Source organism: Delphinapterus leucas, chromosome 6 (genome assembly GCF_059928025.1).
Source record: "Delphinapterus leucas isolate spDelLeu-1000000601 "Yukka" chromosome 6, BTC_Dleu_Yukka2, whole genome shotgun sequence".
NCBI classification, from domain to species: Eukaryota; Metazoa; Chordata; class Mammalia; order Artiodactyla; family Monodontidae; genus Delphinapterus; species Delphinapterus leucas.
In genome coordinates this window covers 72,252,567-72,270,175 of record NC_143134.1, presented here as the reverse complement: position 1 = coordinate 72,270,175, position 17,609 = coordinate 72,252,567, and the positions used below count along the sequence as shown (strand labels likewise).

General features: G+C 41.6%; 1 protein-coding gene across 8 annotated transcripts in view; it reads left to right on the top strand.

Annotated features, from left to right (window-relative positions):
* SMARCA2 (SWI/SNF related BAF chromatin remodeling complex subunit ATPase 2) overlaps window positions 1-1,776 on the top strand; it is a 172,089-nt gene extending 170,313 nt beyond the window's left edge. For all 8 annotated transcript variants that reach the window (XM_022573582.3, XM_089913258.1, XM_022573583.2 and 5 more), the window contains one exon: window positions 911-1,776. In XM_022573582.3, the coding sequence (XP_022429290.1) occupies window positions 911-946 (36 nt within the window). In that variant the 3' untranslated portion in view covers window positions 947-1,776. The remainder of the gene's footprint in view (window positions 1-910) is intronic.
* The last annotated feature ends 15,833 nt before the right edge of the window (window positions 1,777-17,609 follow it).

The window sequence follows — 17,609 nt, the reverse complement described above, 5'->3', positions numbered from 1 at the left end:
CACTAAGTGGGATGATAGAGTTACTTTGGGGTTTGAGTTGCTATTTCAGGTGCCGTGCGGAAAACCCAGATGCATCTTTAAGTACTTAGAGGTGTTATTTTTAATATTTGAAAAATTCAGGGAGCCCTGATGGAGCCAGGCCCTGACATAAGGACCTTTCCAGGTGGCACCGTATTCAGTGCTTATTAATATTAGCATCCTAAGACAGATGTCACTCTCAACGTATTACAGAAATCAGTGCTTAGGTTATGTGTGTTTTGCCGCAGGGCATGGAAGTAAATAGCAGAGGCTGAATTCAGACCCACAGAGCATTAACTCAGTCTGGTGCACTGTCCCTGACTCTGTGGTCCACAAGGTAGCGGTGCCTGGCACAAGCTTCTAATATAGTGCCTTTTAAAGGGCCCTCTATTTCTTTCACTTTCAAGAGGACCTCAGGGTCCCTACCCCACACCCCCCTTCTTTTTTCTTTCTGGAAGGTTAATTTTCCATGTTAGCGCCTATGCTAGTTTGATTTTCCTTCAACGTGCTGCTCTCTGGGTCTGTTGAAAAGGTTCAGCATTCTTATCCCACCCCACCCAGCCTTTAACCCTCGACACAAGCATCTTCAAATACATTTAAAATCCTAGGTTTTCTTTAAGTAGACAGCAAATGCATGGAATTGTGGATTTTCTAAAAACGCAGTGCTAAAATTAGAACTCAATAGCCATGAACTTTCCACGCCCAAGTGCAATAGAGCAAAACACTGGCACAGACAGCGGGCATTGCTTTGGGATTTCCAAGCGGGAGCTCCCCTGTTCCGCATAGAGGCTGTCGATGCCTCTTTACTGGGAGGGTTAACTGTTTCCAAAATGTCATTTCTTGTCTACATTGCCTCTTGATGGCTTATTGTCTTTCTTATTTTTACTTTTAGGAACAGTCAGAAGCTAGTGGGACTGATGACGAGTGATCAGTATGGACATTTTTTTTCTTGGTAGAACTGAACTCCTTCTCCCCTCTCCCGTCTCCACTCAGTGAGTTCATTTGTCATATGGGCACTGGGTTGTTTCTATATCATTATCATCTATAAGCTAGCTTTAGGATAGTGCCAGACAAACATATGATATCATGGTGTAAAGAAACACACGCATACACAAATCTTTGTAACATATTGTGACCAAATGGGCGTCAAAGATTAAAACAAACAAAAAAGCTTTTGATGGAAAATAATGTGGGTGGATAGTATATTTCTATGGGTGGGTCTTGGTAACGGTTTGACTGTGCCTGGTTTTATCACCTGTTCAGATGAGAAGATTTTTGTCTTTTTGTAGCACTGATAACCAGGAGAAGCCATTAAAAGCCACTGGTTATTTTATTTTTCATCAGGCAATTTTCAAGGTTTTTATTTGTTCGGTATTTTTTTTTTTTTTACACTGTGGTACATATGAGCAACTTTAATAGGCGATAAATGTTAGACTTCACCTACATAGACATTTTTCCATTTTATGCTCTATGATCTGAAAAACACGCTTTTTGAATTGTATAAGATTTATGTCTACTGTAAACATTGCTTAATTTTTTGCTCTTGATTTAAAAGAGAAGTTTTGCTGAAATCGCTATTGAATATTGCAATCTATATAGTGTAATGGATGGCTTCCTTTGTCAACCTGATCTCCTGTGTTACCCATGTGTATTGTCTCCTTCTCCCTCAAGTGTACTTAATCTTTGCTTTCTTTGCACAATGTCTTTGGTTGCAAGTCATAAGCCTGAGGCAAATAAAATTCCAGTAATTTCCAAGAACGTGGTGTTGGTGCTTTCCTAATAAAGAGATAACAGCTGAGCTCAACAAGCACTGCCTCTGGTTTTCGAGTTCTAAGGGACCGAAACCCTGGTGCCTGAGTCACCGTCTCCTGCAGAGAGCGGGGCAAGCTCTTGCCGCAGCGCACGTGGTGGTAGGAAAAAAAGTTAAGAAGACCGAGAGAGAGAGAATCCCCTGGGCTGAACCAGGTGTGTCGCAAGGGAGAGGAGTCTGTTGCTTTTGGGACTTTGAAACTTATACAACAGGAGAGATGCTGCCATGGACCGAGTCACACTAAGGCCCTGCTCAGCCTTTTCTAGTGGCTTAAATTCTATTTACTTGCCAGAAAAATCTACAGGTGTACCTCAGAGATATTGCAGGGTCAGTTCTAGCCCAGCAAAGTGAATGTCACAACGGAGTGAGTCACACGAGTCTTTTGGCTTCTCGGTGCATGTCAAGTTGTTAGGTTTGCACTCTACTGTAGTCTGTTAAGTGTGTGCATTATGTCCGAAAAAACAATGTACATACCTTCACTAAAATCTACCTCATCACTGAAAATGCGGACCATCGTCTGTGAGTCATGGTAGTAGTATCAAAGATCACAGATCACCAAAACAAATATTATCACAATCACCCAAAACATGATACAGAAGCATGAAGTGAGCCACTGCTATCGGAAAATGGCACCAATATACTGGCTGGAGTCAGGGTTGCCACACACCCTCAATTTGTGAAAAATACAGTCAGTACAAAGTAGCACAGTAAAGCAAAGCGCCGTATGATGAGGTATGCCTGTGTATGGTAATACAGATTTATACTGTTTGTTTTGCATGGAATAAATCTATGTTCATATCGATTTAGAAAGATCTGAAAAGTGCTCAGTTGAAAGACTGGTTCCGTAAATACCCATATACCCTCCTACTAAGGTTCACAATGACTATAATCTCCCTACCTCCCACCCCACCCACTTCTTTTTTTTTACATCTTTATTGGAGTATGATTGGTTTACAGTGGTGTGTCAGTTTCTGCTTTATAACCAAGTGAATCAGTTATCCATATCCATATGTCCCCATATCTCTTCCCTCTTGCATCTCCCTCCCTCCCACCCTCCCTATCCCACCCCTCCAGGTGGTCACAAAGCACCGCGGCTTGTTTCTTAACTAAACCATCTGAAAGTAAGTCCCGACCATCCTAAACGCTTTACCCCTAGATACTTCACAAATCTCCTAAGAACAAAGGCGTCTCCTGGCTAACCACAGTCCTTCTTCCATAGCAAAGGGAATTAACAATAGTTCCCTAGTATCTCATATACGATCCATAGTCACATTTCCTCAGTCGTCCCCAAACTGTCTTGCATTTGTTTTTAAAAGTTTACAAAGAAGCCTAGCCAAAGCTTGGCACATTCCTTCTTATGGACCCAATGATGACAAGGACCAAAATGCAAGAGTATTCGCTCATCTCTAATGGATCGGTGAAAACTTCATTTCTTAGAATTGTCTAAGGACAACTCTGGGGTTCTTACTTTCATAATAAGAGGAATTGCCAATGTATCTTTCTTTGAGTCTTGAAGGAAGTTTGACCCATACAAATTTTTGTGTGCAGTCCTCCCGAGAAACTTTTGTCCTAAGTGTCCATTCAGGTCTGAGTTTCCAGTTAGTCTGAGCACTACAGAATGTGTTGCATTTCCCTTCTTGTTTTGTTTACAGTTTGCTGACCACAGTAGGATTCTAGACTCCCATGAAGAATAAATCACATTAGTTTTTCTTAGTGAGATGACCTGCTATCAGTTCAAAGAAACAGTCTTATTTCACTGCTTCCGTTTTTGTATTTCCTATACTTTATGTACTCCTTGGAATCTCTTCTCAGCCTTAGAGGTATTGCTGTTCCAAGGCCATCCAAACCATTGTCCTTACGGTGTAGGATGTCCATTGTGTGAAGGATGTTTTCTAATTTCTCTTCTGCTGTCTTTGGTATGTTGTTCTCCCAGGCCTTAGTAGAAAGGCAAGGCAGGAAGGTGGCTTGCACAACAGTGGTGAGCTGGCAGGGAGCGTGATCAGGTGTGAGCAAGTGGCAGGCCATCCTGCGTCTGCACATCTGCCTATTTTTAACCTGGTCCTGGCAGCTGCCTTGTCCATTTCCAGTAGGTGAGCCCACTGGTAGGCTTAGGTCTTTCCAAGAGCAACAGTTTTCTAGGAACGGAGGAAGGAAGCTACGAGTATCAGGCGATGTACTTGATCCTTTACTAGAATTATTTAATTACAAGAAACCTGGGGAGAAGGCATAGTTCTTATTCCCTCTTTACAAATAAGGATGATGCAAACGGGAGACTGAATAGCTGTGGCCAGTGTACCAAAGCAGAATCTGAAAGTAAGATTTCTTTGCCTCTAAAACCCATATTCTGGGGCTTCCCTGGTGGCGCAGTGGTTAAAAATCCACCTGCCAGTGCTGGGGACAGGGGTTCGAGCCCTGGTCCGGGAAGGTCCCACATGCCACGGAGCAGCTAAGTCCGTGAGCCACAACTACGGAGCCTGTGCTCTAGAGCCCGCTCGCCTAGAGCCCGTGCCCTGCAACAAGAGAAGCCACCGCAATGAGAAGCCCACACACCTCAACGAAGAGCAGCCCCCGCTCGCCACAACTAGAGAAAAAAGCCCACGTGCAGCAACGAAGACCCAACACAGCCATAACTAAATACATACATACATACAAAAAACCCATATTCCATGCAGCCTCCCTACCTCCCCAGCGAGTGAGGCCTGGAACTGATCTTATCGATAAGTCCCAGGCACCCATTTGCTTGGCACTTGCTGACCCAGCCAGGCTTACAAATGAGTCTTGGCTTAGGTCTCTGGTTGCTGTGGCTGAGAATGGCACTTTTAAGACCCAGTTTTCTTGGCTGGGCTCCTCCGCTACCCTGGCTCTTTCTTCTTAGTGACAAGCCACTCCACAAAGACCAAGACCTTGTCTTTCTATTCAGCTGCCATTGGACCCTCAAGGCTACTCAGATCCAGCTGACTTGGATAGCACTAATGCCCTCCAGGTGATTCTGATGTGTGATCAAATTGAAGGAGCCCTGCTAAATCCATGAGACTCTTAATCCCCATTATTTCACTCCTGGGGAACAGTATGAGGCCACGCTGATCCTCATCTTGATCTAGATCACTGGTACAGGCATATACATCCATCACACAGTTGTCACTCTAGTGAAACCACCATAAACGGGAATAACTGAAAAGGATGAATATTTTTTCTCTCTGACACAGCTTTTCTGTCATATATGTTACCAGGAAGGAAGCTTCAATTGTGCTTAACTTGAACTTCATTCACACTGATTAAGTATATAATACTTGGGAGAAATATTTTTGGTCTCCTTAGCAGAAGGGTAGAGACATATTCTCTCCTTATGAATAAACGTAGTTCCCGTGAGAATTTTATAGTAACAGTCAATCTCACTATACAGCTATCTTGGAGGAATGGCCAAGTATATTCCTCTTCTTAAAATTTACTAAATAAGAGCTGTGTCAAACCAGATAAAGCAAATTTTTTGTCCTTATTCATTTATACTGTCATACGAATCTCAGGGTTTCAATCTCTGTTGTATTTAGGGAGAGGTCATCAAAAATGATGAGGTGTGGGCTTCCCTGGTGGCGCAGTGGTTGAGAATCTGCCTGCTAATGCAGGGGACACGGGTTCGAGCCCTGGTCTGGGAGGATCCCACGTGCCGCAGAGCAACTGGGCCCGTGAGCCACAACTACGGAGCCTGCGTGTCTGGAGCCTGTGCTCTGCAACAAGAGAGGCCGCGATAGCGAGAGGCCCGCGCACCGCGATGAAGAGTGGCCCCCGCTTGCCACAAGTACAGAAAGCCCTTGCACAGAAACGAAGATGCAACACAGCAAAAATAAATAAATTAGTTAATAAACTCCTACCCCCAACATCTTCTTTAAAAAAAAAAAAAAAATGATGAGGTGTAGGGTGAGAAACAATGACCCATAGGTGTAGAATTGCTAGATCTATGTCCAGGTGAGCTGTATTCATTGGTGTGGTTTAGGACATTGAGCTTCATAGGGGGTGGAAGTGACATGTTCCAAATGACTAAGCCCTTTATGCAAAAGGTATCTGTATTCTGCATCATTTTCAGTAAGGATTTTCCAAAGGGATTTTCCAAGTTGAATAAAGCAAGACAACAAAGTCAAGACTAAGGGAAAACCACTTTCCTGTTTATAAACACTGGTTTCTTTTTTAACATATAAACTAGAAAGAGGTCTCTTGGTCTTTTTAGTTTTAATTTATTTTATTGAAGTATAGTTGATTTACAATGTTGTGTTAGTTTCTACTGTACAGTAATATATATATAATATATATTATATATATATTATATAATATATATATATACACACAGAGGCCTCTTTGTGAACCCAAGGACTGTTATGAAGCAAGGCTCACTGTGGGATTATAAACCTCAAAAAGAATGGAGGTTCATAGTGCCCCCAGCATATATATGCATTTTTTAATTCTCTTGTAAAAACTTTAATTAAATTCCTCTTCCAAGATTATAAAATAGACATGTATTCACCACCACCAGTGAAATAATGCAAAAAAAATTAATTTAGAATTCACCCCTACCAGGCAATCGGCTTTCAAAGACTGGTGTGGTTACTTCTTCCTGTTTCTTCCTGTTCACACAGAATGATATACACTGTCAAATGTCATTTCCCCAGCTATCCCCAGTGTAACCTGGTAATAAGATGAAGCTGAATTTATTGCTTACTGTGGTAAGGGAGACCACCACCTTGATGGAGCTTTGGTAGTTTATTTGAGAGGGAAAGTCAAGGTTGGATTTTATTGAAATTAGATTTAAAGTGTCTTTCAGTGTGGGAATTTGGTTAGGACAGGGTAGCGATCATGGTATAATAGTTTAGGATTGGTGGAAGGAGTAAGGAAAGGATTTTGAGGGGGAAATCAAAGAGTCTTAGGGCACAACTATCAATTGTGTTGCTTTCCACTGAAGAGCTGATGTGTCTTACAGGAAGCTCGTGTAATGAAAAATAGTTATTTGCCGGGGCAAGACTCCTGTAATGTTTAAGTTGTGCTAATGATGACAATGGCATTATAAAGTCATGTTAATGTACAATAGATAGTAAGCTGTGTAGGGGTTGAAAGTTTGGGTTTTTTTCTTTTCTAAGTACTGTACTGCTGTCTGCAACTTGCCTTATTTTCCTCCAAGGCAACAGAGATTAAACTCATTTAAATTTTTTTCTGTTAGGAGAACATTTATTTTCAGATTTCTTACAAAATGAACATATGCACATTGTAGAAAATGTGGAAAGTAAGAAAAGTACAAAGGTACAAAAAGTACAGAGAAAGAAAAAAAAAAAACCCCAAAAAACACTGATACTATTACCACGCGGAAAGAAGCGCTTGAGATTTCCAATATCTTGTCTAGCATTTAAGGAGCTTGGAAGTCAGCTCTCCCATTAACACAACAAGAAAAAAGCTGAACAAACAAAATCAACAACACTTCTTAGATCCACCAGAGAACTGAGGTCATAGGGTAAACTGCTACCCGCCAAGCTGAAGAGACAGACAGGCAGATATAGAGAATCTCGACCGACCTACTGGAGCTGAAGGCCAGCAGGAAAAAACTCTTGGTAACCATCACCAGGCTAGGAAAACCTAATCTGTAATTAACGAATTGCTAGAGGCCTCAGTGTGGACAAGTTTGTGAGTTAAACATACGAGAGGCGTCCAGTCTTAGGAGGGCCTCCACACTTTCATGAGATTTCCCTCCGGGAACCCTATTACGTTCTCACGGTACAGACAGGAGAAAAATTCCCCCTCACTGTTTGAGAGGAGGGAGTGGAAAAGTAGTCATATTTAAATACGCCTTCTTAACAAGGCCTGCCCTTAATAGAAACTATTTTGCCAACGTGGAAGAAGGGCAATACCCAACTCCAGTACCCACTAGCCTTCCTGTCTCTCCTAAGGGGGGAAAAAAAACAAATCTGAGAAGCACTTGTGAAGGTCATAGCCCCAGGGGCTCACTAAAACACTGCAACCGAATCATAGGACTGCAGAACAGTTCCCCTGCCCCAAGAGCTCACCACCACATCAATGTCTCCTGTACAATAACAGGGTCGGTCATACAGCTCAATGAACTGTGCATCTCAGGTGATATTTTTGAAGAAGGTCATTACAGCATGCTAAAAGTATCAATTCTCCAGAAAGGATCACTCTTAAAATTTTAACTTACTTCCTTTCCATTTTCTCCTGTTCATAGATTGATTAACACACGGTAACATTTTCCCACTTCAAAAGCAGAGTTTTGGCAATTACATACAGTAATGTATGCAACTCCACAGTCCCTGACATAGAGCATTTTCCTTACCCTAAACAGTTTTCTCACACCCTTTTTCGGTCAGTTTCTTACCCTGACTGCCAGCTTCAGGACAACCATTGATCTGCTTTCTGTCCCCATCGTGCTGCCTTTGTTAGAATCTCATATAAATGGAGTTACACATTATGTAGCCTTTTGTGTTTGCTTGCTTTCAAGTACTATAATATTTTTGAGGTTTATTCATGTTGCATATGTATTCTGTGACTTTTTATTACTGAGTAGTGTTCCATAATATGGCTCTCCCACAGTTTATTTATCTGTTCACTAACTGATGGACATTTGAGTTGTTTAGTCCTTGGGTATTATAAATAAGCCTGCTATAAACACTGATGTACAAATCTTTGTGTGAATATGCTTTCAGTCCTCTTAGTTGAATACTGAGGAATGAAATTCCTGGGTTATATGGTAAGGATTTAACTTTAGAAAATAATAGCAACTGGATATCTTTGTGGGGGAAAAAAAGAAGAACCTCACCCCTTGCCTCATATCAGACACAAAAGTTAACTCAAAACGAATCAAAATGGATCTCAAACTTAAAAGTTAAAATATATTTCTAAAAGAAAACGTAGGAGAAAATCTTTATGATCTTGGGTTAGACAAAGATTTCTTAGGGCACAAAAAGCATGAAACATAAAAGAAAATATTGATAAAATGGATTTCTTTAAAATTAAAAACCTTTGCCCTTTGAAAAACATAGTTAAGAAAATGACAAGGCAAGCCAGAGTAGGAGAAAATATTTGCAAGCAGGTATCTGAAGAAGAGCTTGTTCCCAGAATATATACAAAGATCTCTTACAATTCACTAAAAAGACACTGTCCAATAAAAACTAGGCAAAAGATTTGAACAGACTCTCCACAAAAGAAAATATATGGCCAATAAGCACATGAAAAGTGCTCAATTTTCTTCACCATCAAAGAAAAGCAAAATAAAACTACAAAGAAATGCCACTACACACCCACTGGAATAGCTAAAATTTTTAAAAGTTGACAATGGGAAGTGTTGACAAGGATATGGAGCAACCAGAACTCACACCTTGCTGGTGGGAATTCAAAATGGTATAATCACTTTGAAACTCTTTTTTTTTTTACCATCTTTATTGGAGTATAATTGCTTTACAATGGTGTGTTGGTTTCTGCTGTATAACCAAGTGAATCAGCTATACATATACATACATCCCCATATCTCCTCCCTCTTGTGGCTCCCTCCCTCCTACCCTCCCTATCCCACCCCTCTAGGTGGTCACAAAGCACCGAGCTGATCTCCCTGTGCTATGCGGCTGCTTCCCACTAGCTATCTGTTTTACATTTGGTAGTGTATATATGTCCATGCCACTCTCTCACTTCGTCCCAGTAACTATATGATGTTTCCATGTATGTGTGTGTCATAATTTAGATTGCATTTGCTCTTCTAATGGATATTTGAGTTGATACCAGTTGGGATTTTTATGCCGTTATAAATAATTCTAGAAAGTCATTAAACCCACTTTACACTTCTTGTTTTTTGCAGTTTTCAGAAACAATATTTATTTTAAGCATAATTTCAATGTATCACTTCTTTTTTTTTTTTTTTTTTTTCCCTGTACGCGGGCCTCTCACTGCTGTGGCCTCTCCCGTTGTGGAGCACAGGCTCCGGACGCACAGGCTCAGCGGCCATGGCTCACGGGCCCAGCCGCTCCGCGGCATGTGGGATCTTCCCGACCGGGGCACGAACCCGTGTCCCCTGCATCGGCAGGTGGACTCTCAACCACTGCGCCACCAGGGAAGCCCCTTTTTGTCTGTTTTTAAAAACAAATTAGCAGAGTTACCTTTAAGTCACGGCTGAAAACATTTCCCTTCCATTTACATTGCATTTTAATAAAAAACAAAAAACTCAAGGTGACTGCTTTGCTTTCTCAGTCATATTTATGCTTGATCAGTTAAGCCTTCTCGGCACTTATTTTCCTAACACTTCCATCCATCCTCTTCTTTTAAAAAGGGCCCTCCAGGGCTTCCCTGGTGGCGCAGTGGTTGAGAGTCCACCTGCCGATGCAGGGGACACGGGTTTGTGCCCCGGTCCGGGAATATCCCACATGTTGCGGAGCGGCTGGGCCCGTGAGCCATGGCCGCTGAGCCTGCACGTCCGGAGCCTGTGCTCCGCAACGGGAGAGGCCACAACAGTGGGAGGCCCGCGTACTGCGGGGGGGGGGGGGGGGGCCTGCAAAATTACTTTATCTTGCCCTTTTCTTCCCTTGAGCCCTTAATTTTTTAAAGGAGATTGTGAATTTAAAGGAGGTGCTTATGCTCCTTAATTTAGTTGCATGTGAAAAGGGCTTCTTCAGAAAACCGAGTACCCATATTTCTCCCTGTCATTGAACTTTGTAAGACAGTCAGGATTCCTCTTGATGTTCCAAGAAGGCAAAGTTTGGGAACTGCAGGGCCCTGAGACCCAGTTCTTTGCCCTAAGCTGGCAAGAATCTCAACACAAGATTATCCTCCACCCCAGGCTCCTAAAGAATTTTCTCAGCCTGGTAGCTCTTGTGGAAGTTGGCTCCTAAAGGTGATACTAGCTATAAACTGCCTCTCTGTGGTGAGGTTGTGAGTTGACTGTTTCCTGAGGTTTCATAGAAAAAACACAGTTTCACTCTTGTTGATCAGGTTTGGCATGTGGGACACTTGGAGTGAGTGTGACCCCAAGGGTAAAATCCACCAGAAAGGGACACCTTGATAGTAATAACTCACATTTAAATAATTCCAGAGAATTTATATTTATTCTAGCATTTTTAAGGCTGGCTTATTTGGAGAAACAATGGAACTCCAGTTAAGAGCTTTCAATACCACACTGATTCAAGCATGGGCCCCATATATAAATAAATACTACAGATGGTCCCAACTCAGGATGGTTCATCTTTACAGTAGTGTGAGAATGATACGCATTCAGTAAAAACCATACTTCGAAGTTGGAACTTCGATCTTTTCCGAGGCTAGTGATAAATGATATGATTCTCTCGTGATGCTGGGAGGTGGCAGCGAGCATAGCTCCCAGACAGCCATGAGATCATGAGAGCAAAAACTGATACACTTACAATTATTCTGTACCCATACGACCAGTCTGTTTTCCACCTTCGGTATAGTATTTAATAGATTACATGAGCTATTCAACACTTTATTATAAAATAGGCTTTGGTTAGATGATTTTGCCTAACTATAGGCTAACGTAAGGGTTCTGAGCACATTTCAGGTAGGCTAGGCTAAGCTATGATGTTCAGTAGGTAAGGTGTATTAAATGCATTTTCGACTTATGATATTTTCAGCTTACAATGGGTTTATCAGGACATAACCCCATTGCAAGCTGAGGAAAATGTGTACTTCCAGAAAAGGACTAGTCTAGTAGAACCACCGTAAGGCACAATGTGGTTTCTTTATCCTGTAACAGTGTTAGCAAGGGATTGTACCATATTTGCAGGGCATGGTGTACTTGAGATGTCTGATTCTGAACACACTTTCCTCCAGTTTCAATCATCCCATATGACCCTACAGAATTTCTCCAGATTTCCTAGGAACATTTCCTAAGGATCTGAGTCCTTAATAAACAGCCTAAAATAGGAAGAGTTTCCCTGGAGTCAAACGCCAGTTTCCATTGCTTTCGGTCTATTCCCACTTTTCAGCCTGTGACTCTCCTTTGATGATTTTATTTTATACACAACATACTGAGGGTATTCCACGCCGGGTCGTACGCTTACCGCAAGGGAAAATATCAAGGAGAGTAAACTCCAGTACCTGTTTGCATCCGCCCTAGAACCAGGCACCTTCTCTGCCCACTCCACCACCCCTACTCCTTCCTCCACGGCCAGGGACCTTATTAAAAGGAGACAGTCCATCTTAACACTCCGGCAAGTGGTGTCTCATCACCCACTGAGTGCCAAAGTCTTTGGCCTTCTTAATAAGGCTGAGCAAGTGAAAAACAGTATCTCTTCTTGTTTCCATCCTTGGACTTGGTTCTAAGTCGTTTCACTGTTTACTCCCAAACCAGCAAGCAATCAGTGCAAAGGATGTATACCAGATAAAGAGACAAGTAAATCAACACACCAGGTAAAGATACCAGCACATGAACACACCACTCTGTGGCCTCCTTCAGTGGCTCACGGGCATGTATCCAAAGTTCTATGGTCAACACAGCCTAGATAGAGAGGAGCCCACTGAGCAGAGCGGCTCCAGTCCCCACAGTTCTATAGGCTGTGATAATAACTAGAGATATTCCATGTACATGCAAAGTAAATACAAATATGTCGTATTTTATCAATTCTAAACCTTACATTTTTTTCATCTTTGAAAGACACAATGTCTTTTAATCTACGCTGTCATAATTTTGATTGGCAACAATTTTTCTTAATGATAAATAAAATAATACATTTACAATGGATGGTGTCTTAGAGTCATTAAGATATTGTGTATTTTTTTCTTTTCTTAACATGCGTTGTATGTAGCAAAGTGATATAAAGTCTTCTACAGCTTTTTCACTTATCTTGAAGAACATTCATATCAGTGCATAAAGAGCTGCCTCATTCTTACTAACCACTGCACATATTCCATTATGTTGTTATTGTAGCTTATCTAAGCAGTTCCATGTTAATGGAACATTCTGGTGGTTTCTAGTCTGTGTTTATTCATTGTTGCCAAAAATGATGAATGCTATGAGAAGACAGCCAAGTGCTATGGAGAAAACTTGAAGGCTCTGTAGAGGATGTGAGATCAGGTTTGAGACTGAACGGAGGGTGAGACATGGGACAGGTCAAACTGCTCCTGGGATTTTAATCTGGGCACATCGTAGGAAAGCCACTCACCATCTTCCATTGGAAGTGTGCTAAAATGTGCAGATTTCAAACAATCTACAAGAAATGTCTGCCCTGGAGCTTCTTTTACTTGCCCAGAGCTCACTTAGTGATCAAAGTTTAATGCCCATTTCACTGTCTCGAAAGGACATTGGACACAGTCATTACTCATTGCCTTCTTCAGGCTGACATAGGGCCCACGGAAATAGATCTGCAAGAGGAGATATTGAAGGTCTTTAACTATTTGATGATGATGGTTTGGATGCGACTGAGAAACATGCAGTGGGTTCCTAGAGAGAAGTGAAAGCATGAATGCTCAAGAAGGTCGACCAGGGTGAAAGAAACTAACAAAATGAGGAAAGTGAAATCAAAGTGGCCCCAAGCTTAACACATTTTATCCAGCCTATTCTGCTGTATTCAGCCTTCAGGATACCAGGATTTGAAATTAGTACCCGAACACCTGCATTCCAGTTCCGAATGGAGGCTGCCTCACTCCTTAACTCAGCTCCTTCTTCCCCATTCCAGTCCCCCTTGAGCAGTGAAAACAACTGAAGCTGCTTATAATGTGCACTGCTGTAAGCTCTTAGATAGATAGGAAGGAAGGAAGGAAGGAAGGAAGGAAGGAAGGAAGGAAGGAAGGAAGGAAGGAAGGAAGGAAGGAAGGAAGGAGAGAGGGAGGCTCATTTAAATCTTCACAACAATTTTATGAAGTCGGCACTATTATTATTCCTATTTTACAAATTAGAAAAGAGTCTTAGAGAGGTGACCAACCAGGATCACTCATGGAGCAAGTAGTGGAGCCAGGATCCAATCTCCAGGCCAACCAGCTCCCACCGTCCTTGCTCCTTACTAGGACTCCAACTAGAACCTCAACCTGCCTCTCAGTGGCTCTTCTCTGGACTGGGCTGCACGCTCCTTAGAGGACACAGATTATACTATTCGTCTTTGGGTGAGCCCTTCTCCCCCACCCAGCTAAGCAATATGCACTGAATAAATATATGAAATAGAATGCGTATGATGTGCGTGCCAGACCAGAATTCGCCCCTGGCTTGCTCCATTCACTCTCTCTGTGCACAGTGCAGCACCCTCTACTGCATAAGTCACTCTCCAGTCAGCGTCCATCCGAAACATCAGTCTAATCACACCTCTCATTAGCTTCGATCATTTCAAGGTTTCCTGAGGGCAAAGTATAGGTCTTTAACGTAGCTGACAAAGTCCCGTAAGGCTCATCTCCACATCACTGCTTCAGCCTCACTAACCCGCACTCCCTGGCCCAGAAACCATACTCTAGACTAGCAGTGAGCAATGGAAATAACAATGGGTACTAAATATTCTGGTTGCCGTATTTTAAACTGTGAAGAGAGACAGATGAATTTAATTTTAATGATACATTTGACTTAACCCAATATGCTACAAAATACTATTTCAACATGTGATCAATATAAAAAATTGAGATATTTTACTCCTTTATACAAAACCTTTGAAAAGCAGTACGCACTTTTACACGCAGAGCACGTTTCAGCGTAGACTAGCCACATTTCAAGTGATCGCTGGTCACGTGTGGCTACCATATCTTATGGCGCAGCTCTAAACTATGGTTCTCAAACTTTAGCTGCATCAGAATCACCTGGAGGGCTTGTTAAATCACAGATTGCTGGCTCTGCCCCCAGTTTTTGATTCGTTAAACCTGAGAATTTGCAATTCTGGCAAGTCCACAGGCGATGCTGATGCTGGCCTCTGGACCACACTTTGAGAGAACCACTATTCTAGATCAGAGATTATAAACTGGTGGCCACAGGTTGCATCCAGCTGCAAGACCATGTTATTTGGACCACATAGTGTTTTCTTCTTAATTAAGTAATTAGCAACATTTAAAAATAGCTCGATTTCTCATAAAAAGCTAGACTCCACACTTCTGTTGAAAAATGTGTAAATAATGTAGGGCTGTATTTCTGCCTGGCAATAAGCAGCAGGAGACCAATCACAAGGGCCCTCTCTGGAAAGGTCTTGAAGGCCCACTTCACTCTTTTACAACACTGAGGCGCCCATTGTAACTGGGTTGGCGTCTTCAAACCTTGACCTCCTGAATTCCTCCCAGTACCTAAATACATCTAGCTCTCTCTTGCCTCTGTGACTTTGTACATGTGGTTCTCTCTGTCTGGAACATTCTTACCAACACCACCACGCCAACCTGGCTAACTCCCCCTTACCCTTCAGGCCTCAGTTGAGATGCCACTCTCTCCAGAAAGCCTTCTCTGCTCTCCCCATGACCGAGTATAAGTGCCTCTTCCGGGTGTTCTCATAGAAGCCTTGCTTCTCCCATCAAAGCTATCAGACACCGCTGTAATGTTCCACTAGCTTACCTGTCTTGCTCATCATTCTACAAATTTCCTGAGAGAAGGGAACAATTTCTTTCTTATTCACCACTGTATCCATCATAGTGCCTAGTCCAGTATCGGATTGACGCGTGGTTGGTGTTCAATAAATATTAGTTGACCAAATGAATGAACAAAGACATAAAACAGCTAGAACAGCTCTAAAATAATATTGCCCAACCTTTGATTTTTCCCCTAGATGGCTGCAAGGGAATCTTAGCTTTCTTCCTAAGTCTAGAGGCAGCAACAACAAAAAAGCAAATTTAAAATTTTAATTTTCTCTGAAAACTGCAGTGCAAAAAGAAAAACAAATTCACACTCCTTAATTATTTAAAATACTCCACGAGGTTGAGCTTTGTTTCACCCTGCTTAATGTGCTGAAAGCCAGAAATAATGAAATTAAACACAATACTGTTACATTATCGACTTACAGTCTCCTGCCCAATTTACTGTATGACCTGTATATCAGCTGCCCTGTACCATCATTTTACTGGTTTAAAACAAACAGAAAATTCTTTCCTCAGACTAAAAGAGTCAGTATTTTTCTAGAGATTCTTGGAATTTGGCACAAAAGTTTACAGAAGAGAGAAGAAAGAGGAGAGCGAGAGAGATTGTTATTCCATATCCACACTAGCCAGTGGACTGGGCATTTAGGAAATTCATAAAGATATAAAAGGTAGAAATTCTGTTCTTAAAGAGCTCGTCATCTACTAGGGAAGATAAGTCATGGACACAAGTAAGTGTAACGTAAGATAGGAAGAGGCAAGTGTCATATGACAGGTGAAGAATGTCGTATGAGAATTCAGAGGGAAAACGTTCTTCCAGCTTGGGGTGAGATCTGGAAATCTTGCAGGGTACAGGTCACATCTGACCTGATCTTGCATTAATATTTCAAAGATCTATGTTCTTCAACAAATTACAGTTCTTCTCAAGTATGTTCAAAAATACATTTCAGTCCCTTTTTCAAAATGTTTAATACATGAGAAAGTAAGTTCGTTTAAGAGAAAAAAGTATGAAGACCCTGCAGAGCAGGATTTTAGACCTAGCTTCGCCAGGAGCTAGTTTGTGACCTTCAGAAGTTTCTTCATCTTTCTGGACCTGAATTTTCTCATCTCTAAACTGCGCCGATAATAAATGATCTCTGAAGTCCTTTCTGGCACTAGCATTCAATGAGTGTGTCTATATTCGAATCCTTTATGCTGATTAGACTTTTGCGGTTAAATGCAATTAGTTTTGCTATGTGCTTCACGATAAATTCAGCCTTTGCAATTCATTATGCATAGAGGCAGTCATGTCTTATTGCTAAGGAGACAAATGAATTATCAATTTTATATGAAGAAAATGATTAGAGATTATGTGTCTGGAGGGGAGGGGTAACTCTTACATTCAAAACTGAAATAATAACTTCAGAAGTTCTTGAAAAGACTACTGAAATGTTCTTCGGAGTCAGATAATTAAAGAAGGAAGACTACATGACTAGGTTCCCAGATGCAGCAGAAACAGGCAATGCATATCATTAAATAGATGGTATTTCATTAGTCCTGACCAGGTGAAGGGAGGGGGAAAAGGAAGAACATGCTGATATATTTCGTTCAATTTATTAAATCCTTGGAAATGGCATTCAATCTATTTAAGAAAATAGAAAATAAGAAAATCTATTTGAGTCTGCTAATGAGCACGACCAGAATTTGCATCCTTCCTTGTTTACTTAACACCTATTTGTCACTAGTGAGGATACTTGCTTTAAAGCGATGCTCAAACAAATGAAATTAAGTAGTAGCCCAGGAGCAGGTAGACGGAAAATCAGCTGGGAAGCCCCTATGTAATATCACTCACCAGTGATATTTCACTTAACCTGGCTATCTATAGACCAGCTGGTACTCAGTGACACTTCACAGACAAAGATGGAATTACTCCCAGTCATATCAAAACTCTCCAAGAAGCCAGCCTGTGGACATAAGAAACCTCAAATTGATTTGTTATTTTTAAGAGTCAGTTGCTTTGCCAAAATTTGAGAACACAGGAAAGACTCCCAAACAGTGGGATGCCTAAAACAGCACTGATGTTTCAGTGGCTTTCATTTGGAGCTACAATATAAACAGAGTCTTCTCTCTGATCCATGGAATAAAAACAAGTCAAAAGCATGAGGAAGTATTCAGCTTAGGAACACCCCGGGCCTTAGCTGCTTGTGCATCCAAGCTCAGGCACTGGTCTGACTGCCTCACAATGGGTTTGGCAGTTAAAGCAACCATGGCCAAGAAG